The following is a 26253-nucleotide window of genomic DNA, read 5'->3' as shown; positions in this document are numbered from 1 at the left end:
TAAGTCTAGACTAAAACGTTAATATATTAAAACCTCCACACCACAACCTTTGAAGCCATGCCAGTTTATAGCATCACTGAGGTAATTCTAAAAAAAATAAATATTAAATTGTTACTAAACAATGCATTTTGTAATACTATATTTTATATTACTTTGGACTCAAGCCATAGACTTGGCGCACTAAGAGGAAAACTGTTGCTATATAGCTAGCAAAACAAGATAGATTTTGTCACCTTTCCAGACAGGTTTTTGACATTTCCCCTGGACAAAGCTCAATGCATATAATATTAGTTAAGGGAAACATCTCCCTAACATGTGTGATAAAACACATCTTCCTGATTATCTGCAGCGTATCTGTCATTTCATCATCCTGGAGGGTCTGGATCGACATGAATGTGAACACATAAATCTAACCAGGAAGTCTGGTCTGTGGAAAGAACATTAACTGTGGTCTGAAATGTTCTCGGCGCTTTGTTCCATACCTGCGCCGTGGTTCATTTTGTCTGGATTGTCCTGGCATTGAGTGTTAATTTCCATAAATGTCCTTTGCCAGGTAGTAAAGAAAAACGAAAGTGTCATTACATAATACACTAATTAGAGGGAAAGTGTCGTCAGAAAATGGTCTATTGTTTAAATAACTGTATAAATGTTATGTTAACCATACCTACCAAGACTTTTTGGTAATGTTTTTTTCTTATTTTCCATTTTACTATGTATATTTTAAAATAATTCTAAAATCTTGCAGTTTCCATTACAGCTATTAGATCATTACCCAGTAGTCTTCTCCTTATCATCACATACAGGAGGACAGTGAAAGGTGACACCAGTATATAGATAACAGAGGTACACACAATATATGACACCAGTGTATAGATAACAGTGGTACACACAATAGCTGGTGCTCACAGATCAGCTTACCCCTCCCTCTAGAACAACCTCTGTAAAGGTGGCCAAGTATGCACCTTTTCATTCATGAATTGGGACAGCTTCATTATATTGCCATCTATGTTGATGTGGCTTGTTGTAAAGCATATCACTAAATGCTGTGAAAAAACTACTCAGGTAAGATGGGAGTCCCCATAATAGTAATGTAAAAAAACAATATAATCAGAAAATAGACAGATCAGAAAAAAAGTAACCATATCAAATGTTCCTATAAATTAGACAGTACTTTCCGAACAATGTGCCTCCACAGCTGGACACACACTGTAAAACATTGAACCAGGAGCTAAATCCTTGGACATTGTCTCAGATTTATCAAAACCTGTGCAGAGGAAAAGTTGCTAAGTTGCCCATAGCAACCAATCAGATCGCTTCGTTTTTTTGGAAGCCTTTGAAAAAAATTATAAATAATTTAAAAGAAGTGTTTTCCGATTGGTTGCTATGGGCAACTGCTCTACTGCATAAACCTCCCCCATTGTCTGTACTTTTTTCCCTTCCATAAACAAAGTCTACTTGAAAAGACTTTCCTGAGCATCTTGTCCACCTTAAACTTTGCTGAATGACAAGAAGGAAACTATCACTGCAGGGAACATCTGCGCTCCTATAAAAACATACAGTGAATTTTCCAAAGACAATTCGATTTTGGCCTTTCATATAGATCTTATCTCTATTCTGCAAACAAGATCCAACCCTTTGCAAATACATAAGATATGAGGTTCTCACAATACACTTGAAAGCCAACACAACCAAGCTGTTATTTTTTTATCTTTTTGGCAACTGAAAGAAATACACAATTCTTTGGTTACTTCTTATATTACAGAAACATTTTAGCTTTGTATTTATGGATTTCAATTGAACAATTTTTTTTCTGTTTCTTATAGGCCCATGGAGAGACTGTCTACAAGCACTGGAAGATGGGCATGACACAAGTGGCATTTATTTGGTGAAGCCAGAAAACACTAATAGATTAATGCAAGTATGGTGCGATCAGAGACATGACCCTGGTGGCTGGACCATCATCCAGAAAAGAGTTGATGGATCAGTCAACTTCTTCAGAAACTGGGAGACGTACAAAGTGAGTATTGGTCAAAATCAAGGGCTTTGGCTGTTTTGAAGTGTCCCTTTATATTCTACGCCACTCCTACATCCATTAGTCTTCTAATACCAGAAATTGATTGTATAAAATAAAAATAAATGCATAAAGGAAAAGCAGAGTAGAGTGGGTAGAGTTTACTGCCATGTCGCTATATAAAGGAAAGGGTAAACCTCAACAGCAACTTAACTACCTGCAATGATCATGTTAATTTTGAATAGTTTTACCGCCAAGACCAAGGTCTGTGAGACCCAGCTGAATCATGGTGCGATCGGTCTGTTATGCTTTGAAGACATACTGTGTAGAGCAGGGTCCCCACTGTGTACATATTGTTGCTTTGTAATGTAAATAGAGTTATTAGCACTTAAAAAACAAAAAGCAGCCCCTAGTGTACACCACACCCAACTGAATTGGTTACTATATGTATTACAATTACCAGATGATGTTGCGCTGAGAGAGCAACACCTGAAATAGCCTGTAGACTTGCTGGTACAGGGACAGCCGCCTCACGATCCACCCCAATCCCTGTGCTCCTCAGTCCGTTCATGGTACAGCAATAACCATACATGCAAAAATTGGGCTCGCAAGATGGCACTTCTATCAAAGGACAGCACAACCAATAAGTGGGGGGAAAAAATCACTAGTTTATAAAAAAAAGGTGCACAAGCAATGGGTTTTGAGCTAGGCTCTTTGTCAGGCTTCAGTATCTTGTACCTACGGGAGTCTAGTAGAGGCAAAACTAATTGTCTGTGTGTCTTTTCAATAAAGTCGCTATTTTTCTTCTTTTTTTTTTTGCCTCTTCTGGTTTGTGTTATCCTTTGGGAGAAGTGCCATCCCAATTTGTTCATTTATGGTTTTTATACAGATTTAGTGGGACAATAATGCAAATTGAACACCAAGATGAATAAAGTTTAGGCAAAATCTAGCCACAAATGGCAAGTAAGTGCCAATGTATTCCACCCCAAAGAAGGCCTAAAGGACTTTTGTGGATATTTTCTAACTGATCATAAATAATTCAAAAATTGTGTGTAGATAAATATTGCAACAAAAAAAAAAAAACAGGAATGTGAAAGACACCAACAGGTACCAACAGACACCAACAGGTACCAACAGGAATGTGAAAGACATAGCTTGGTTTTGACTAAAAGTTTTTTTATTTTTCCTGGAGTAGCTTGTTCTTTCTGGAGATCCTGACTATTTTTTTTATTTTTCCCCACAGCAAGGATTTGGTAATATTGATGGTGAATACTGGCTGGGATTGGAGAATATCTACTGGCTAACAAACCAAGCTAACTACAAGCTACTAGTAACCATGGAGGACTGGCAAGGACGGAAGGTCTTTGCAGAGTATGCCAGCTTCCGCCTGGAACCAGAAAGTGAATTTTACAAGCTTAGACTAGGACGGTACAATGGCAATGCAGGAGACTCCTTCACATGGCACAACGGCAAGCAGTTCACTACCTTGGATAGAGACCACGATGTATATACCGGTAAACACCTTATGTTGCTATATATTTTATTTTCTTCTTCCTAACCACATAATATCCCCAATAATCCTCTTTTTTAATACTCTTTTTTTTTTTTTGCATCATCAAAATATAGACAGGTTAATAGTTAGAAAACATAACTATTGTTAAAAGTATCCAACTAATTCTACAATGTGCTAGAATAAAAACTCAAATAGTTGCATTCACACTAACTATGGCCATTACACTGTGATCTAGAAGTATTTACATGAGGATAAAGATGCACATAAGAGCAAAGCCAATGGAATGAAGGGATGGCATTTTGGGACTGCCAGGGATGCCTAGCAGCAGCTTATTCTTCTATCCCAAGTAAGAGCCCATTAAAGCTCAGGACTAAGTCCACATAGCTATGGGTGGGACATAAAGAAATCCATGTTGGCCAAATGAGCATTCAGCCAACAGCCATAGAAATTGTATGACCAATTTTAGTCTGCAAACATCAACAAAACTAAATGTCTAGAAAAAAACTTGTACTTTATCTTTGTAAAACCATAAATGTATTCGTAAAATTTATTTATTATTTTTGTTCTTTTTCAGGAAATTGTGCCCACTACCAAAAGGGTGGATGGTGGTATAATGCCTGTGCTCACTCTAATCTCAATGGAGTTTGGTATAGGGGAGGACATTACCGTAGCCGATATCAAGATGGAGTTTACTGGGCAGAGTTCCGAGGTGGTTCATACTCTTTAAAGAAGGTTGTTATGATGATCAGGCCCAACCCAAACACTTTCCATTAAAGACAGAGCCACACAATTTTAAAACAAAGACTTCTTCCGCTTTTGGAAACTCTGTACTGTAGTCATTTCCCTTGCAGAAAGTGTCAGAGATCTCACTGACAGATACGTAGACTAACTGTCCACCAGTACTGTAAGATGACGTACAACTATCTATCCATTGCTATGATGTTTTTCTCTGCACCAGGAGCATCCACAAGTCTTACCAAACCCTTTGGGCATACCAAACACATACACACTTTGTTGCCATTCTCTAAACCAAAACCAGTCCTTAGAAAACACATGTAATAAAGTATAGCTATACATGTTACATATGTAGACCACAACTTAAGGTATTTTAAAGTACTATGTACTGAGATACAACTTATTATCTTTTTTGGATTATTCTGACACAGGAAGAAGCCTCCAATGAAATGTATGTAGCAGCAAATGTAGAATGCTAAGCTAATATTGTTTTCAGTATGTTGCTTTATCTTAAATTACCAACTATAGCAAAAAAAGATATACTGTAATATACCACATGTTAGGGTTACACTAATGGGGGTCTCTATCCTAACCATTGGGATCTACCCCCATACTCCTATTGCTTTTAGGACACACAATAATTTCAGTCCACTCATGGATTCACAATGTACTGTATCAACGTAAACTATTTTGTGACCTCAACAACGTCTATACTTCATCAGGGAACTACACACTTTGCTATAACCAAACAACCTACCTGTACAGTATTTAGAGAACTATGTAAATATATATTTTTGAAGTAACAAAAATAAATAAACATACATTACCCCCAAACCAAGTTCTTTACAGATACCTGACCAGTTGTTGTTCTGATATTAGTTTCTAACCTTCACCTCTTAAATTGCGGTATCCAACTTTGCAGGCAAATGAAGGGTGCCATCTACATATTTAATGGTATCTGAAGAACTTCAGATTAATAAACTTTTTTTCTAATAAAAGACAAGTATTTTCAAATAAATTTGTTTAAATTCAACAGCATCATTTTATTCTAAATTCTTCAGGAAAATACAATGAAAAAAAATAAAAAATTTAAACCACATAACCGAGGACATTGATTGGTTCCCATGTAAATCATGAACAGTTTTGATATATAATGGATACCACATCTATTTTGGTTCACACATAAAATCTAAAGAAAAATACAGCGGTAAACTATAAAAAATAGCTGTAAGATTGATCTCTATGAAAGTCTATAGAAAAACAGTTAATAACACACAATTTAAAAAAATTATGTAATTCCAACTATAATTCCAATAAAACAATGTGTGCACAGACAGAAGCTGTTCCATAGACTTAATAAAGCACATAGATTAAAAATAGAGCAATTATTTTTTTACATTTTACAGTTGTATTTTTCTTTAGATTTTAATGTGTGTGAATCCAACCTTTAACTGGATACATGTAAAGAAATGAAAAGAGAAGTCTCGTGGAAGAAAACTTCCACCACAGGGCCGCCACGTCCCCTCTATAGCTCTATGGGAAAGCCAAAGAGCGCCCAAGTTTTTTTCCACTAGAATTTTCATTTAATTGCAAGATAGTTATGTTTGCGTAAACTATTTCACATAACTAAATACCTGGTACTGGAGAAAGTGCCAGTAAACTAGAATTCCTGTCCCTATGAAGCTGAATAGTGTTTACAAAGTAAGGGTACGTTCACACGGGCGGATTACCTGCAGATTTTCCGCAACATATTTGCTGCATGAAATCCGCAGCGGATTTTGCTATTTCAATGGGTCCAAAGGAAAATCTGCAAATCTGCCTCTATTGCGGATTGAAGTCAAAGGTAGCAAAATCAGTTGCAGATTTTCCTCAGCAAATACGCTGCGGAAAATCCGCAGGTAATCCGCTCATGTGAATGAACCCTAAGGGTCCGTTCACACATGCATATTTTTTGTTGCAAAATTGTTGTAGCAGATTTTGAAGTCTATGAGCAGCAAGATCTTTTGCAGCTAATCAGCAGCAGATCTGCAGCAAAAATAAGGACATGTGAACTGACCCTAAACCCCAAATGTGTTAGAGCAGATTTTGCTGCAGATTCATGGCCGGAGTTGAAGAGTTAAATCTGTGGCACTTCCACAAAAGAATGAACAAGCTGTTAACCTGAAAATCCGCAGCATGCAGACTTTTCCTTGTAGACTTTCTCTGTTACATGTGGATATTTTTTTTTTTTTATACTGCCACTTGTACAGTTTTGTAACCTGCTTTGGATTTGTGGCACAGAATCATCACTGCAAATCTACCCCTTCTGGACATGTAGGGCTTGGTCAGGGTTGGATATGTTTTTTTCCCAGAAATAGCACCACAGCCCACATACAAGTGGTGCAATCTAGTGTTAGATGTTTTTCTCTCTGCTGTAAGGAGGTCAATGTCCCCGTATGCCAGAAGTTACCATCAACCATTCCATTTCATTTCGAATGCATCTGAAGAGAACTCATTGATTTATAACTACCGGTATTTGCTTGTCACTAAAGACAATGGTCTCTGATACAGCTATGGAAGGCATATGGTTATCTCTCAAAGAGACCATACATCTCCAATAGTTGTCAGCAAAACACTCAGCCGACAGCCATTCCTCCCATCCTTCCTATATACATGCAAAGGGGAGAGGGTAAAAACCAAGATGCTACCAGACATTTCTGATGGTGGCCAATTTCCCTTGGAAACAAAAGGACTAGCACTGAATTTCAACAAGCTCCAAACTTCTTTCCAGGAACATTACTGACTTTGTTCTTATGCATATGGCAACAACTTCTCCACAACATACAATCCTTAAAGGGGTTATCCATGTTTTATTAACTTTTCACTATCGTGCCTGTGATGCCAAATTATGTCTTAAATGCTTTACCTGCACTCCATGTGTGTGGGGTGGATCGAACCATTTGTTGTATTTTCATGGTCACCCCAGGTTCAGCATTCCTCCAGTCTGTGGATAACTGTTGTCTCGAGCCTTTCCCAGGATCCTGTTCCACTCGAGATAACAGCTTATCACAGGGGGACTGCCTTCTTCTGGTCTTCCTTGATGACATGTGTGGTCTAGCTGCACATTCTGCCGCACCACCGTTCAATGTGTCCCCCACTGTCATGTGATCTGAGCAGGGGATGCTTTTATTGATGGCTTGGTGGAACGTACAGCTGGACACGTCATCAAGCGGCTGGCTTTTCAGCGTAGACAAGAAGAAGCCTAGCCCCCTGTGGTCAGCTGTTGTCTCAAGTCAAACAGAATCCTGGGAAAGGCTCAAAATAACAGTCATCCACAGACCGGAGAAATGCTGAACCTGGGAGGACCACAAAAAAGGGGTTGATCCACCCCACACATGGAAGGCAGGTAAATAACTTAAGACATACCTTGGCATCACAGGCATGATAGTAAAAAGTTAATAAAACCTGGATAACCCCTGATCCTGCACATATTTCTCAGGTTTATACTGAAGTCAGATAAGGTAACTACTTTAATAAGTAGATGCATGTATTCAGTGGTAGTCGCTACGTAAGAGATCGCCGATTTTGGTGAAACTGGCCAACAATCTAATAATTATTTGATGTCCCAACTTTCCCCTGACACATATGTGGGGTTAACAATATTTATTCATATTCATATTAGCACAAAATGTATGTTTCTACTGTACATGGGTAGAAGGTACAAGTTAAACAAGGCCATAGGTTAGGGTCACACGGAAAGACTGACCCTACAGTGTGCCTGCTGTGTATGCCTTCCTGCTTGCAGCGGCAATCAGCTGCTACAAGCAGACACACAGCGATCTGCGAGTCGCCACGCACATGCGCAGTGTACTCGCAGACATTGCGGCCGCTCCCTCTGCTCCCCGGGCTAGGCCGAGAGCAGCTGCGATGTGTGCAAGTACACTGTGCACGTACACTGCGAATCGCGGAACACTGTGTGCCTGCTCGTAGTGGCAGAATTGTAAAATACGCCGCGGATCCATTCCGTGTGACCCTACCCTTAAAGGGAATCGGTCAGATCTAGGTCATTCTCGGTGATCAAGGGTCAGTGCCGAGACGCAGCATGCATGCCTCCTTCCTACTCCACACCTCCCTGCCTTGACTGACTTAAAGGAGTATTCCGCCCCTAGACATCTTATCCCCTATCCAATAGGGGATAAGATGTCTGATCGCAGGGGTCCCGCCGCTGGGGACCCCCGCGATCTCGGCTGTAGCACCCTGCTGTCATCACTGCACAGAGCAAACTCGTTCTGTGCGTAATGTGACGGCATGTCCCCTCAAGACAAGTCTATGGGAGGGGGCGTTACGGCTGTGTGAAGGGGGCATGATAGGGGATAACATGTCTAGGGGCAGAGTACCCCTTTAAAGAGCTCAGCTTTCAGCACTGTGCCTTGGCATCAATCAGTCAAGGCAGGGAGGGTGGGGAGGTAATACGGTGTGCATGCTGCGGCTCGGCAAGGCCTGCTTTTCAGATTAACTTCAATGTATACATTCATACAGACTTCTCAAACTTCTATTGTAAAAAAATAAATAAAAAATTAGAATTAGTAATATAGTCCCTAAGTTTAAAAAATGAACATTAAATTTCCACTAATTAACTGATGGCTGATGGACTACGAAACATTATGGATTATCGAATAATCATATCACAATGTATATAAATTACCTGAAAGGGTATAAATACAGCTGAAAATACACCCCATATAATTTTTTGCACACAAACTATTCATAAAAAAATTGTATCCATTCATTTTATCTTCTTGATTCGGCTGTTTGTAAACTTCAAGATTGTTTTGGCAAAGTGACACTAGAAGCATTAATTTCTGTCTATTGAATAAAAAATGTAACAACATTTTTTTTATGGGACAAGAAAGGAAAGAAATACCAAGATACTGACATGGTGTAGTAAAGAATAATGGGACAGGTTAGGCAGTATACTGGAGCACCATGTTATGGTACACTGATTTCAAGCTTAGATCAACTGATTGACATATTGATAACATGCTTTATAGAAGGAGACCCTAATTCTTCTCGTAGGAGACCCATGATCTTTTGTAGGAGACCATAAACACTAAACTAAACTTTTCTGAACCATCTTTTTGTATTATTACATTAAACCAATACCAGGTCTATAAATAATTACCAGCATGGAAATTAATCGTAAGCTTGGAAAAAGCCCAGAGATCAACACAAACAATTCTTAAATTAAGATTATTTTCCCATTACATATCTGAAGAAATCTGTTAGATGTTTCCTTATCAGATAGTTGCGGTTGAGCTAAGATGATAATAAGGATAGAAAAGGAACAGCCAGGCTGAAGACGGAACGTACCCTGGCACAGAAGGAAAGCCGCTCGGTGGAGAGAGAATATATATGGGGATAACATCAGCTGTGTTACTACTTTGTACATACTTGTATTTACTCCCTGGACAAAGCTCAGAAAGTCTTCTCTGTGATATGTGTTAAAGTAAATTTGCACGTTCTTAACAGACTAATTCCTATGGAAACTTTCTCATTTTCTTGGCCAGTGCTTTCTCTAATATTGTGTGTGTGGGTTTGAGCCCTCCGGGTCAGCTCGGGATAACACTACACCAAAAATGATGAACTAAGATATCTATGTGGCAAAGACAGTAAGATTGTAATGGATGCTATATTGGTTACCAAAAACTAAAATAAGAATGCTTTATATTTTTATGGGTTCTATATACTACTAAATTCTTGATATTAAGGGGGATACACTCTATATTAAGAGAATAAAGCAATAGATCGGGAGTCTTCTCCAGCAACAAAGGGTAAAAAATTACATCCTGAGATGAGGGCCTTTGACTCCCTGCCCAGAAGCAAGGAATACGTTCCCATTTAACAGTTTGTATAAACTAACAGAAAGACATTATGATTGCAGACAGACCCCAGTCTTCGGCTCTAAAAGTTTCCTCTGAGCGGGCCAACGTTCAGGATCACTTCACCGGTAAATACATACAAAGCTGTGAAAGTGTCTATGTAGTACTAAGTGGAGTTTTTTCTTTACTATTGCAAGTTAGTAACAACATTTGCAAAGTTGATGTGCTGATGGCGTGCCAAACCCCAAATGCCCATCATGCTCGGCAAATTCAACACTTAGATTTATCCACTTGACATCAGAGATGGGGGTGAGGTAATAAGGTCTGGGTGAAATGGGGATATAAGGAACAGAATGCACGTACAAACGTAAACACATAATATTTGTAAAGGGCAGAATTGATTGAAATGTACCAGAACCATTCAGCCCCGGGGTCTATAAATCAGGACACAACATTCCCCATACTAACATGTTTGTGTAACTAGGAGAACACAATACACAATGGGTGTCTCAATCTTCTAATAGCATCATAACCACAGATGGAAGCTGCGGTACTGGTGGAAAGATGTAGGTACAGTTTAGTGTGCAGATTTTTAGCACCAAGAAATCCAAGGCACTCGAAGGATCCTAGACACGTACAAGGAATACCATTGGAGAAAGGTAGAGGTTCAAAATAAATCGCATCAGTATATACCGTAACAATATTTATAAACCTTATGTCCCTTTACTAATGGTGCAAAGGGTTATGGAAAGAATATTAGAAAACAGCTGGTAAAGACAGCTGGGTATAGCCTTTAGATACCGTATATACTTGAGTATAAGCTAAGTTTTTCAGCACGATTTTTCGTGCTGAAAACTCCCCCTTTGGCTTATACTAGAGTGGGAACAAATAAATACCGGTGGGGGGGTTGTGGGGGAGGTTGGGCCGGGCCGTTCATCTTCGCCCATCTACGCTGCAGGGTGGGTAGGGTGAGTCGGTTCGGGCCGTCCATTTTCACCGGGAGGCCCTCTTCTCCACTCCTGGCCGGACTCGGACTAGTGGCACTGCATTGCCGCTGCCGCACAGGGACGCCCTGACGTCTGCTGCGCACGGACGTCCCTGTGTGGCAGCGTCATTAGTCCGGGGCCGGCCAGGAGAGGAGAAGAGGGCCTCCTGGTGAAGATGGATGGCCTGGACCTGCTCACCCTCCTCACCGGTATGCGGACAGTCCCTGCAGCTACTAGGCAACAGGACCGAGAGAACTGGAGAGGTGAGTAGACAACGAGGGGGGCCTGTATGATGACGGAGGGGACGTCTGGATGATGACAGGGGGGATATTGAGAGGGGGTGATGATGACAGGGGAAGAGTGATGACGGGGGTCTGGATGATGACAGGGGGTGGTTGACAGGGGGTGATGATGACAGGGGGATGATGACAGGGGGGGTCTGGATGATGACAGGAGGGATGATTTATTTCCCACCCTAGGCTTATACTCGAGTCAATACGTTTTCCCAGGTTTTTTGGGGTGAAATTAGGGGCCTTGGCTTATATTCGGGCCGTTTTATACTTGAGTAAATACGGTAGCTGTTAATCAAATGCTTGTTCAGCTGACAGCTCCCGATTCCCACAAACACATGCCCAGCACCTCTGGTGGTAGCTTATCTCCTTAAGAACAAAAGCACTGGGCATGTGAACGCCAACATACCCGACCCTTCTCTCCAGATATCCGCTGTAGATAGATGGGAGGCTCTCCCATACATATTAGATTAGTCAAGACGATCCCATCAAAATTGGCTGGTCAGACTCACTTTAAAAAGGAATTCCAGTGATTGTTTTTTTTTTAGTTTCTCCTCATCCCAGCAGCGTGCTGTTTTTTGGTTGTTGTTGTTGTTTTTTTCTTAGCAAACTTCCCTAGCCCTGGTCCCCTGCTAATCTCGTTCGGCTGTGTCTGGTCCACTGAATTTTACACTACTTGCATCTTCTAAGCCCTAGATGCAGGACCTTCCGGCTCAGCCAATCACTGGTTGAGACAAAAATAACCCTTTAAAAGGACAAGGCCAATTTGATAGAGTCAAGCAGCAAGATAAAAAGGAAGAGAGCAGTGTATCTACAATACTGATCGTCCTTGGCAGTAAATGTAGGTAGACATTAGAAGGTACCTGTCAAGACGATCCAGCAGCAGGATATGCGTAAACTGGCCTGCATTCTCATAACCCGAGAGACACGATCAGGAGTCATAGGCTTTGCATGGGACTTCCGGCATTTCGACTTCTGATCGAGTCGTGTTGGGCTATGAGAATGCAGTTCAGTTAACACATATCCTGCTGCTGGATTGTCGTGACAGGTACCTTTTAAGGATTAAGCATGTTGACTATTACACTACATTCAATCTATTAAAGTATGTGGGCTCACTGTGGTTACTGCATGGTATATCTGAACGCCTTTTTGCTAGAATCCCAAAATATACCGGCAACTTATCTTCAAAACATAATGGAAACGGTGAATTAAAATATGTACACATGCAATGTTTTTTACTGGATGCCTCGGTATGGAATAGCAGAAAAGAAAAAAGGTGTAACAGCCTGATGAAGGATAAACGGAAGCTCTTCGGTACTCTGTGAATAGGGACCTATGTATAAGTTTGACTTATGTACTGTTACTTCTTCTAGGGAAAACCATAAGAGGACACTGAAAGCAGCTTTTTAAGCAGACTCTGGTCTTGAATTCTAAATCCAGTTGTAAGTAGTCCAACAGACTTCTTTTTAGCTGTCAAACTCAATGTTCAATCATGTGTTAAGTTAAAGGTAGACAGATCCCATTTGTAAATCATCTCGTAGTCTGGCGTCATTCTGTCACATACAGGCAGCAATGAGATGGGGGCTCTAAGTAAACTGATTAACAGACACATCATAAGTACGTACAAGCTACAAGTCATGTCAGATCGCACATCACTAATGCACATTTGAGCTGCTGGGTCCAGGCTTTCAGGAGACAGTGTATAACTGATCCTTATAAGAGGAGGCATCTAAATCATACACCTGTCATTGTCATCCAGCCACAAACTGAAAGCTAATGTAATACTTTCCAAAGTTTTGGAGTTAAATATGAAAGACAGATGGGCCAAAAATAGTAGCATATTGAATAGGAAGGGGTCTGTGTAATCTTTCTGATGTCATTTAAGAAGACATGTTTACATCATTGACAAAAGAACTCAATTCAACAAAGACAAAGCCGCTTTAAAACAAATGTCAGACTCCAATTAATCAAACAGATTAATAGTTTTTTTTTCTTCTTTAGATAAATATTTTACAACTGTGGAAAGTTTTGTAGTACATAGTTTTATTCAATACATGAGCCGCAAAAACCACAAATGTTAGACACTAAGCAGCTGTAGCAGAGACTGAAGGCCAAGGCTAGACAAAGGCTTCTGTAGAGCAGTGGGACCTAGAAGAACAACACATGAGATCACTCAAAGATAATCCAAAGGAAAAGTGCAAGAGTGGAAGAGTTTTCCGAAAGGCCCCACTTTTCAGATGCCTTTTAGCAAACAATAGCCGACACCTGAACCAATGCAAAAACCAATTCCTCCAGTTTTACATTAAACTGGTTTAGATGAATCTCACTTAATCCTGGATGACTTCAGACAAGATGTAAAACTTCAATTACAATAAACACTAGAGGTGGTCGGAAGACGAAAACAGCCGGGCAGAATGTGTAACTCCTATTGACTTTAATAGGTGTTTCATTACTAGTGTAGCACCGTGAGTGATGCTGTTCACTTAACTCAGAAGTTAAGGAAAGTGTAGCAAGCAGTATTATACAGTTTACGTAACTCCCGTTATCATCAATGAGCAGTATGCAGGTCATGTGAAACTATTTGCTCTGCTTTTTTTGGCTTTCCGGCCCCATTTGTTGGCCACAAGTAGGTTCCGAGGTGGATATGTGTGTATGCCATGAAGTCCAGAAGGGAATACCCCTTTAAATGGAATCAGTCAGCTGCAATTCATATTCCAAACTGCTGACACTGTTAGATAGTTGTTAGTGCAAGAAGACATATGGTACTTTTCTTATATCTGTTTATGCTTCCATTATGTTGAAATGGACTCTATTATCTGGTACAATGAGTCACAGAGGCATTCCCTAGCCCCATAAGTGCTGAGGAATAAAACTCTGCCTCGCTCTTTCTCCCTTCCCTGTCCCTGCTTGATTGAAAGTCAGGGCTCAGCCTTTAAATCCTGATCCTGAACTGTGCATATAAATTGTAGGCAGGTGCGAAATTTTGATACGAGACTTGGCTTCCAGCTGGCTGTCAATCAAGCAGGGGTAGGAAAGAGAGGGGGTGCCCCAGCCATCAGCAATTCAGTCAGGGCTTGGGAATGCCCCTTTCAGGGTCTATTCACATGGCAGAATATCTGCTTGCGGAACTCCACCTCAATTAAAGCCCATAGACTTCTATGGGATTCCGCACTCCCATTCACACTTCGGAAATTCAGAAATGTGAATGGGAGTGCGGAATCCCATAAAAGTCTATGGGCTTTAATTCGAGGCGGAATTCCGCAAGCGGAAATTCTGCCGTGTGAATAGACCCTGACTCTTTGCACCAGAGAAAAAATTGTGTCTCCTTGTACTAGCAACTACTTAACATTGTCAGCAGTTTAGGACATGAATTTCAGCTGACAGATTGTCTTTAGGGCTCTGTTCACATGTGTGTTGCGAATTCAGTTTTGTTTTTTTCATTACATGACCAGAAGTAAAGAACTTGTAAGTACATTTATGTGGTGTCCTTTATTTTCATTACAGAATATAATTTTTTTTTGTCAGTAATAGTTCATACACTGGATTAAAACACAGGATCTATTTCTGAGATTTTGATTTCTTGTATGAGAATGTTTTACAGATTTTCTGCTGGATCGGAGCAGATTCACAGCAGATTTACACGAAGATAAGCTCCACTGCGATTAGATGGGATTGATCCTCAGCATTTATGTCAGAAATAAGTGTCCGGCAATATCAGCTGCAAAAATCTATGTGGAAACTTTTCACTGCATTTGAACATACTTTAAAAAACTCCTTTCACAAGCAAAGAATGTGAACTTTCATGAGATTTCGTGTGGATTTTGAAAAAAAAAATCAGATATGTATATATATCCCTATATTTTAAAAATCTTAGAGAGCAAAAGTGAGAGCCACGAAAAAAAAAAAAAAAGAAAAAAAAAAAGCAATGATCCTGGATTGTGTGGGCTGCAAAACCTCATACATTCTCCGGCTGTATAATTTACAACCCAATGTTATTTGTGGCCTTTACCACAAATGTGCTGATCTCACAGGATTTTGAACATAAAAGTAAAAGATCTTGGAAACTTCAGAAACAAACCTATTACCTTAAACATCATCTGTTGTCACTTTCTGGAAACGTTTGATTCACCGACCTATGATAATAGTTTTACATGGAGTTTTACTTTTTTTAAATATTATATAATGCATTACAGGTAAACTGTTACAGGTAATTGCTTAAAATAAGAGGAAAATGTATGTAGGTTTGTAATTTATTATGTATTTCACTCCCTTTTTTTTTTTGTTTACATTTCTACTTGTTTGTCAGTAAATTAAAACAATGCCCACTCACGGCAGTGAGAGTTGACTTGCGGTAACCCAGCACGGCCACTACACAATGTACGGAACTGTCTGCTTCTGGCTCTTTTTACTATATATGCGGACGCCATCAACCAAAAGGTCCCAAAGATTTGGGGGTGGGAAATTAAGAGCCGGAAAACAGCTTAAAAGTGGATAAGACTTCAACACACTGTGGAAAATTTCTGCATGGAAAATGACCTATGGTGTAGTTTACCAACCCCTTCCAGCTACAATTTTTATTGCGATATTTTTTATCTCACTCTAAGGTCCTTAAAGGGGTTCTCCACCATAAGGTGATTTTAGTACGTACCTGCCAGACAGCAATGAACATGCTTAGGAAGGATCTGTGCTTGTCTTTGGGATAAATGGCTATGTTGTGAGATTACCATAACACTGTGGCTAGCTTTTTGCGAACTGTACTTCCTGTTTAAGTTTCCTTCTTTGCCTACAAATCCCATAATTCCATTTTCCTCCCTCCCACACATCAGCTACCTCACCCATTGAAACATAAATGAGCCGCACCCATTCAAAAGAACTGTGGTTTTCAATCAAGGTGCCTACAGCTGTTGCATTAGTTGCAAATTGATCTCTCTCCCACCAAGCGATCACTCCCCCCATTGAAGCAGACAGGCTCCCTGTCATCAGCTGACTAGTGAGTCACGTCTCTGCCGCATTGCAACCTGGGAAAAATCTGAGACAACAGTCATCTTGTAGGCTGTTAAAAATAAATATTGGGGTGAAAATCACATAAGAAAACCATCACACACAGGTACAGACACTATATTATGAACCACACTAACTTTACAGCCCCTGTAGTATAGTCAAATAAAAAACTATTCCTGGAATACCCCTTTAATATTTTTTACATATCCAATGAGTCATAGGAGGCCTCATTTCAAGTTGTACACTTTATCATATAATATATTTTAAAACTAAAAGAAAAATAACTAGTGGGGTTGCTTTAAAAAAAAAAAAAAATGATAAAATGCAACTGCACAATTTTGTGGAAGTTTAAAATTTTACTACTTTAAAACAAATAAAAAAAACATTTCTATAAAAGCAATAAAAAATTGCATTCAATTGTTATATTGTGACCTCAAACCTTTTTCCTATTTTTCGGCCTATAGAGCTACAGAGGCAAATTTTTTTTGCATTGTAAGCTTTATTGTTTATTGCTCCCATTTTAGGGTAAATGGTCATTTTCTATTGCTTATTATTCCATGTTTTGTGGGATCTGATTTGATAAAACCCCCACAATTTAGTTTTTTGCTCTTTTATGTGCACAGTAAAGAATAGATAACATATTTTAATATATTTAGGCTAAGTTTCCACTTTTTCTGGCAGCTTTTGGAAAACTGTCACTGCAGTTTTTGAGCCAAAGTCAGAAGTGAGGAGAAGTGTAAGTTCTTCCTTTATATGTCCTATTCCTGTTGAATACACTTTTGGCTTTGGCTCAAAAACTGCAGTGGCAGTTTTCCAAAAACTGCCAGAAAAAAAAAACAAGTGGAAACTTAGCCTAAAGGGGTACTTCGGTGGAAAACAAATTTTTCAAACTCAACTGCTACCAAAAAGCACCAGTTGATTTAAAAAAAATAGTTTTCCACCTTTAAACATTTATGCAAACAGGGATACAAATTATGTTAATTTATTGTAGTTTAGATTTATTCATTTATTTATTAACAAATAGGAAGAGGGGGGCGTGGCTTGGCGCCGTGAAATATGGCTGCGTGACTTGAGAGCTCCCGCTCCCTAGGGCCTTATATCAGCCCTTTCCTGTGGTGACCCTGCTGCTTTCCATGGGGAGAACCTCCCACCGACGCACCAAACTCTCGGCTACCCTCCGACAAGCTCCTGTGCCCCCAGGGGGGGGATCTCCCGCTACCTCCGGACCCTTAAAGCTACAGGCCCGGCGTGCCGTCCGCCATTACCGGTCCGGTCCTTGTTCACGTCTGCTGGACCTGAATCTTTCAAAAGGCACCAGCTACCGAGGGAGGCGTAATAACATCAGGGTGCGGGGTCTCCCGGAAGCCACTCGGGAGGAGGACCTCCATGTGACATTAGAATCCATATTTAACCTCATTTTGGGCAAACCGCCAACCCACAAGATCAAGTTTGACAGAGCCCACAGGGCACTCCGCCCCAAGTCTGCAGCGGGTTCCCTTAGAGACGTTATCTGCTGTGTGAATGATTTACAGCTCATGGAGTTAATTATGACTAAGGCCCGCACTCTCAAGAACTTTGACTTTGATGGAGCCCCTATCCAGCTGTACAAGGATCTCTCGTGGATTACCCTACACAAGCGAAGGCCATCCTGCGGGACCATCAAGTGCCCTAAAGGTGGAAATTTCCCTTTGCTCTCCATGCCCGCAGAGATGACATTCTGCTGTTTTACATTCCATTGCTGATCTGTCGGGCTTTTGCTCTGCTCTGAATTTGCCTGCCCCTCGGGGTGTGGACTGGGGCTGGACTCCTCCCCCTCCTTTCCTCCCTCCCGTATGGCAGCCTGTCCGGAACCGCCGGCCTGACCAGAGTCGGAAACAGTCATCAAAGGCCTCGCGGGGCTCCCCCCTGCACCCTCCTTGATATGTTTTCTGGTGTTCATAGCTGATGTTTGGACTCTTGTATATGAGCTTGCCCCTGTAATGTCCGTTTATTTGTTTTTGTATTTTTATGTTTAGGTGTGTATTCACAAACTAGTTTGTTCAGAGCAGTTTGCTTTTCCACCTGGATAGGGAATAGTTAATGCTCTGAGTGAATGAGAACTCGGGTGGAGTTATTTAGCCAGAGTTCTCCTGCATTCTGGTGCTGGTTATTGAGTGCAATACTATGTCTGTTTGTGCTATATTCTGACTACATATGCTTGAGCATTTACCTTGTATTTATCTTGTCTTTTTATCTGGGTTTTTAACCATGGTTATTTAGCATGCTCCTTGTATTTTAGTCTGTGTTACATTAGTCGGTTTTAGGATTATTGATGAAAGCAAAGAAGCCGCTTCTGGCACTACTGTGTGTGAACAAGCAGTAAGTGGAAGAGTATAGGCGTAGCTGCCGGCTATCACAGGTGCAGAATCAGGTAGTTTTAGGATTATGTTTGTTCGTTCAGCTCTGTCCGTGTTCACACTGTGTCTGAGTCTAGCTTGTACCCTGTGCTCGGTATGTTATATTCTAGTTCGGTATTCTGGTGTCTATTCAGACTCATCCAGTTCTAGTCTAGTGTTTCATGTGTTATATTTCCGTTTCCTACTGGGTTAGCATTTTGTCCACATGGTGGAGTGTGTCCACTGGCCCGTAGCCTATTTGGCTTTATTATATTTGGCTACTCCTATAGTGGAGTGGGGAGTCCAGTTTGTATGTTCTGTGTCATAGTGTGAACAGTGTCCTATATTTATATCCTGTTTGGTTGATATGATCTTTGTCCTTTGTACTTGTACCTGCTTGTGATAGTTCTTAGTAACTTACCTGTTCAGTTTAGTGTTTTGGCTCTCAGTTCTTCTGTTTATCCCCTTCATCTCCTGGATTCTGCTGTATACTCCTATCATGCCTAGTATTTTTCATTTTATCATGTCTGCCATTTATCTGATATCCGGTTTATGAACTGTTTATTAATTCACTCTATTCTGCCTGTTGGTGTTTGTGTTCTGTCTGGTATATCTGGTTGTCTAGTTGTTTTCCGATTCTGGCCTGTGACCGACTATGTATATTATGTGTTTGAAGCCACTGCATTTAAGCACAAGAAGGGACCGGCGCCCAGTTGTCAATTCATCATTTAGGATGGATGGGCAAGTAGGCAGGGAGCATCTTTTTAGGGTCAGTAAGGGCTCACTCTCCCTGTCCCCCCAGTCAGTCATGACAGTCCCTTTTTATGGTTCTCCCCTGCCTTATGAGGTATAATTCCTGTTTCTAACATCTGTACACCCTAATGGTTGTGTTCTACTTTTGACACAGCCTTGGGGGGCAGAACTGCTCCTTCTTTGGTGGTCTCCTTTTTTTTTTGTGTCGTTCTTCGACTTTCCCCTCTGAGGCTATGGCAATGAATTGTTTCCTATTGATATGTTAGTTGAATCTGTTTTTCTCATTTGTCTTGGTCTCCTCTCTGGCCAGATAGTCATTGGGGCCTCATTTCTGAACTCTGGGTCATTGTTTTTATTTTTTTGGTGTATTTGCTGTACGTTTCCGTTGTTTGTTTTTGTTTGTCTGGTCTTGTCTTGTGGCATTTCCTTTGGTGTTTGCTCATCCTCCCTGCCCCTGTTCTCTCTCCCTCCTTTTTTTTTTTCTTGGGCTCATTGGGATCGGATCTCTTCCCCTTGGACTCTACAATAGATGTCTGTTGGAACCAACATTGGCCACACTAATATAATAAGCAGTTTCTACATGTCTTTTCTCCTGGACCAACCAATTTTGCTTTCTGGGCTCTGGTGTGTTCTTCTCTCCTTGGTTTCCATCATGGTCATGCTACTAATGATTGCTCTGTTGCTTTGCAGGCCATTCTGTGGGAGGCACCTAAATCGGTGGTCCGTGGTCATTGTATTGCCCTTGGAACACATCTCAAGAGGGATGCCTTGGCTCGCTCCCGGGAGCTTCGTACTGAGATTTCTTAACTGGAGGCTTCTCTTTTGATTTCCTCTTCCCTTTCAGTGCTGATTGGTCGCGGCTCGCACTCACCTGGGTGATCTGGCTCTTTGGAAGGTTGAACGCCTTCTCCTCAACAGATGCTAAACAGTGGTTCTATGAGAAGGGCACTAAGGCCCATACTATGCTAGCCAGGCGCTTCTGTGACCGGGCCGCTGCCCAGTTTCCCTCGGAACTGAAAGAGACTGCTGGTACTCTTCATTATTATCCTGATACAATTTCCCGTCTCTTTCTGGATTACTACTCTAAACTGTATTCTCTTCCCTCACAGCGTCCGTCCGACGTGGGGGACAGTGATGCAGCGTTGCATTCCTTTCTGTCGCAATGTGATTTACCTACCCTCTCGGCTGCTGATCGAGCAGTTTTAAATGCTCCGATCACCTCCGAGGAGTTGGCTGAGGTTATCAAATCTCTACCTAATGGACTCTCCCCTGATCCTGATGGCTCTGTCTATCTGTACTACAAGACTTTTTCACCTCTCTCACTGCCTAGGCTTGTCTCTCTGTTCAATTCTTTTAGGGGGGGGTAGGATATGCCGCAATCTTTCTTACACTCCTTGATCACTCTTATCCCTAAACCGGGTGAGGACCCCCATGACTGTTCAAGCTACAGGCCCATCACCCTTCTTAATTCTGATCTGAAGCTGTTTACCAAAAATCTTGGCGGTACGCCTTTGTGGTTTTCTCCCTTCCCTGATTCATAAAGATCGGGTTGGTTTTATCCTTTGCCAAGGGGGAGATAACACTAGACGGGTGGTGGACCTGATAGACTTGGTCAATCGGTGCTCAGAACAGACCCTGGTCCTCAGCCTTGATGCTGAAAAGGCCTTTGAAAGGCTTAGATGGCCGTTCATGTTTGCTACTCTTTGGAAGTTTGGGATCGCTGGGCCTTTTCTGACTGCCCTACAGGCCCTTTACTCCTCCCCTACTGCCTCTATTAAACTCCCTCATGTGACTTCTCTAAGTTTCCCCTTGTATAATGGAACCCAACAGGGATGTCTGCTGTCGCCCTTGATCTTTGTATTGAGCCGTTGGCTGCCCTGGTTACGGGGGACCCGGATATCTCTGGGATCCTGTTACATGATCGGGACTTTAAGATCTTTCTGTTTGCGGACGACGTCCTCCTGACCCTTACATGTACTCGCCTCTCCCTCCCTGCTCTGTATCGGATTTTGCATTACTTTGGGGTGGTTTCGGGATTAATTTATCTATGACTGAGGCAAGGCCTTTGAATCCCCCTCCCTCTCTGTCCTCTCTCCTCCAGGCTGACTTTTCTTTTAAGTGGTCTTCCTTTGCTCCTAAATACCTTCGGGTTTTCCCAACTCCCTCCTATACCTCCCTGTATTCTGCTAATTTCCTTCTCTGTTCCGGGAGCTTTGGGGTCTTCTTGAGAAATTGGCAGTCCCAATATATATAGTTTTGTATATATATTTTTGGTCACATAGCGAATGTGAAAATGACGGTCTCCCTAAATTGTCATATTTTTTTGAGATATTTTTTTCTCTGCTATTCGCTCCCTTCAATCTGATATTTTTCGATTTATATTGGACACTAGACAACATCATTTGCTGATGTCTGTAATTATGGTGGGTAGGTCCTTTGGGGGTCTGGCTGTACCGGATGTAGCAAAGTATTATTGGGCTGTCCATCTCCGTCACTTGGCTGCCTGGTTCTCGTATCATGCATAGTCAATGGATGGAGTTTGAAACGCTATGGCTGGCCCCTGTTCATCCCAATTCCCTCCTTTGGACTCTCCCCCTCTCCTCTCCTTCTTTGGGTCCTCTTTTGAGTCCAATGGCTTTCTTCAGATATGTCTGGGGTTATTGTTTTAAGTTTAAACTTGTGTCCTTGTCTTCCCCCTATGGGGTCCTTTTTGTACCATCCTGATTTTTTACCTGGCCTTGACCTCTGGTATAGTGAGTGTATGGGGTACTAGGGGGCTCTTTAGTTTGGCAGATGTAGTACATTTTCATTCCCGTGCTCTTCTACTGTTTGATCAATTGGTGTCCAGGAATGGTCTTCCCTCCTCCGAGCGGTTCCATTATCTCCAGCTTAGTCATTATATGTCCTTTACCCTGGGTTCTACGGTTGTCTCTTTGCCTACGGGCTTTGAGCAAAAATGCTGTCGGGGTCCAAAGACGAAGGGTCTCCTTTCTGCTATTTATTCCATTCTCAACTCTCCATTGGGTGGTGCTGACCCTGCACATCGCTACATGGACCAGTGGGAGGAGGCTCTGAATACCAGTATTACTATCCCCCAATGGCGAGTGATTTGGGAGAGGGCCTCTAAGGCCTCGATTTTTACGGCTTATAAAGAAACGCAATTTAAACTGCTTATGGGGTGGTACCATACTCTTGAACTCTTCAACAGAGTGAACCCTTCTATCCCTCCACAGTGCTGGCTTGGGGGTGGGGATTGGGTCCACTTTTCCCATTTTCTGGTCCTGTCCGCTCATAGTGGGCTACAACATTTGTCTCATAGGGCCCTTACCAAAAAGCCATTTAAATTGCTTATGCACATTGTTTTGGCAGCCAAGACACTGATTTCTAAATATTGGAAGTAGACTGCCCCTCCGTCTGAGAAAGAGTTGTTGGCCCGAATCCGTGAGATCCGATCCCTCGAGTCTCTGACTGCTTCTCTGAACAATACTGTGCCATTGTTCTTCTCTATTTGGGACCCGTGGGATCGTTTTACTGATCAGCACCCTCCCTGAGTGAGCAGTCTACCTTTTTTTCCTCCCTATGTTCCCCTGTGTATTGTCTGATGTAGTGCGTTTTTTCTGTCTGTTTTGTGTTCTTTGTAATGTTGTTATTAAAGGGGTATTCCAGGAAAAAACTTTTTTTTATATATCAACTGGCTCCAGAAAGTTAAACAGATTTGTAAATTACTTCTTTTAAAAAATCTTAATCATTTCAGTACTTATGAGCTTCTGAAGTTAAGGTTGTTCTTTTCTGTCTAAATCCTCTCTGATGACACCTGTCTCGGGAAACGCCCAGTTTAGATAAGGTTTGCTATGGGGATTTGCTTCTAAACTGGGCATTTCCCGAGACAGGTATCATCAGAGAGGATTTAGACAGAAAAGAACAACCTTAACTTCAGAAGCTCATAAGTACTGAAAGGATTAAGATTTTTTAAAAGAAGTAATTTGCAAATCTGTTTAACTTTCTGGAGCCAGTTGATATATAAAAAAAAGTTTTTTCCTGGAATACCCCTTTAACCCCTTAAGGACTCAGGGTTTTTCAGTTTTTGCACTTTCGTTTTTTCCTCCTGACCTTTTAAAAATCATAACCCTTTCAATTTTCCACCTAAAAATCCATATTATGGCTTATTTTTTGCGTCGCCAATTCTACTTTGCAGTGACATTAGTCATTTTACCCAAAAATGCACAGCGAAATGGAAAAAAAATCATTGTGCGACAAAATCGAAGAAAAAACGCCATTTTGTGGCTTCCGTTTCTACGCAGTGCATATTTCGGTAAAAAATTACACCTTATCATTATTCTGTAGGTCCATACGGTTAAAATGATACCCTACTTATATAGGTTTGATTTTGTCGCACTTCTGGAAAAAATCATAACTACATGCAGGAAAATTTATACGTTTAAAAATCTGAAGTTTTTATCGGTATGATTTTTGTTTTGATCAGACTTTTTGATCACTTTTTATTCATTTTTTAATGGTATAAAAAGTGACCAAAATGCGCTTTTTTTGACTTTGGAATTTTTTTGCGCGTACGCCATTGACCGTGCGGTTTAATTAATGATATATTTTTATAGTTCGGACATTTACACACGCGGCGATACCACATATGTTTATTTTTATTTTTTTTACACTGTTTTATTTTTTTTTATGGGAAAAGGGGAGTGATTCAAACTTTTATTAGGGAAGGGGTTAAATGACCTATAACACTGCACACACTGATCTTTTACACAGATCACAGGCGTGTATTAACACGCCTGTGAACAGTGTTATCGGCGCTTGACTGCTCCTGCCTGGATCTCAGGCACGGAGCAGTCATTCGCCGATCGGACACCGAGGAGGCAGGTAAGGGCCCTCCCGGTGTCCTGTAAGCTGTTCGGGACGCCGCGATTTCACCGCGGCGGTCCCGAACAGCCCGACTGAGCAGCCGGGTCACTTTCACTTTAGAAGCGGCGGTCAGCTTTGACCGCCGCTTCTAAAGGGTTAATATCGCACATCGCCGCGATCGGCGATGTGTGGTATTAGCCACGGGTCCCGGCCGTTGATGAGCGCCGAGACCGACGCGATATGATGCGGGATCGCGGCGCGATCCCGCATCATATCGCGGGAGCCGGCCCAGGACGTAAATATACATCCTGCGTCGTTAAGGGGTTAATGGCTTCGGCCGTTGAGTATACATGCAGTGTTGATATGTTTGGTTATACTCGCAGTTTGTTCTAGCGAATAACTGTTTAATAAGTATTTGGACTGCCCTGCTTTCCAGATTCCTGCAGCATGATACCTTATTGCTTCATGTATATTTGTATTTTGTATTTCTATTTTGAAAAATCTTTAATAAAAATTTACAGTTGAAAAAAAAAAATAGGAAGAGGGGGTGATTTAAATTTTGATTATGCTTAAAATTTTTTAACACCTTTTCAGTGACCCTAGATGACTTTAACAATTGTTTGTGCAGTACACTGCGAAAGTTATGTATTGCAACATACTGTCATTTCTGTGCCCTCCTATTAGAAGCCTGGTGCCCAATGTTGACTTGTTGCGCTGACTTGTGACTTCTGTAGCCAATCACATGGCTTAACAAGTCATCACTAGAGGCCAGGATTACAGAGACCAGAATGGAACCAAGAAACTGGATCACCAGGGCATTAGAATGTTAGTTAAAAGGTGAAAAACTGCAGAATACTATCAGGAGCTTAAATTTATAGGAAATTGCAATGTGATTTTCTTGAAAATTTTCTCTCGTGAATATGGCTAGGCTTTCTGGCTATAAATATATAACATGAATGTTTCAATTTACAGACAGTAAGCAGAAATCTTATAAACAATAGGCTTGACTAGCAAATTCTGTGACCAGTTAACTTCATGTTGCTGCAGGGACTTAAATGGTGGCCTGCCAGATAGGAAGTCAAACAACTGAAGGCAATAATAAAAGAAGAAATACATTCTAATACTATGGACATGCAGTGACTCCAGGGAGACTATTACTACTGAACTGCCCCAGGAAATAGGAGCAAGGAAGTTACTTGCAATTCCCTTGTCTTAATCTCCATAGGTGGCAGGAAAGCAGATTTTTACTTTTCACCATCAGGCGTACCAATCGCACACACTTCTGTAATAACACATATGGCCGGATTGTTCATGTCCAAAATGCAGGCAGATATGAGAAACAGACTTGGACCTTGTGACATAAAACTATACAGAGAAAAACACCAAAAAGAAAATACACCCATTCATTCCGTCCCCAGAACATAATGTACCGAAATAGCTTGTACCTAAACCGCAGTCACTTTCAGCTAAGGAAAATTCACATTAACCAAAGCAGCTCGGTCCTCTTTATTAATCACAGCCTGTTTAATGTAAAATCCAGTGTTTACAGATGTGAGTTACCCGCAACCTACAGGAAACAGTGATGTCAGTGTATACACGCATGGCTTCAGTATATATTACGGCATAGCAACACGTCTTTCAAAGGGCATTCAGGTGGACCTGTCAAGGGTACATGTGGTGCCTTATCACATGATAAGGAGATGCTACGGAGATCAAAACTGAATTTATTCCATTTAAACTGTGCTGTATAAGCTTTTACTTAGACAGAATGTGCCATAGGAAAATGACCAATTGTTTAAATTAAGCTTTTAAGTTAAATAAAAAATTTTCAAACATTTTTGGCAACATATTTTTCCTATTTTCCATTT

General features: G+C 41.1%; 2 protein-coding genes across 8 annotated transcripts in view; one reads left to right on the top strand and one right to left on the bottom strand.

The window, feature by feature from the left end:
- The window catches only part of ANGPTL2 (angiopoietin like 2), a 34486-nt gene extending 29180 nt beyond the window's left edge, over nt 1–5306 (top strand). Inside the window, exons 3-5 of the mRNA XM_056538123.1 lie at nt 1824–2017; nt 3255–3525; nt 4099–5306. Of these exons, the coding sequence (XP_056394098.1) occupies nt 1824–2017; nt 3255–3525; nt 4099–4298 (665 nt within the window). The 3' untranslated portion in view covers nt 4299–5306. The remainder of the gene's footprint in view (nt 1–1823; nt 2018–3254; nt 3526–4098) is intronic.
- Nucleotides 1–26253, bottom strand: part of RALGPS1 (Ral GEF with PH domain and SH3 binding motif 1) — a 409196-nt gene that overhangs the window by 224406 nt on the left and 158537 nt on the right. The gene's annotated exons all lie outside the window — the stretch shown is intronic.

The sequence above is a fragment of the Hyla sarda genome, chromosome 9 (assembly GCF_029499605.1).
Source record: "Hyla sarda isolate aHylSar1 chromosome 9, aHylSar1.hap1, whole genome shotgun sequence".
In the NCBI taxonomy this organism is placed as follows: Eukaryota; Metazoa; Chordata; class Amphibia; order Anura; family Hylidae; genus Hyla; species Hyla sarda.
Note: the sequence above shows the minus strand (reverse complement) of the source record. Positions and strands in the feature narration are given on the sequence as shown.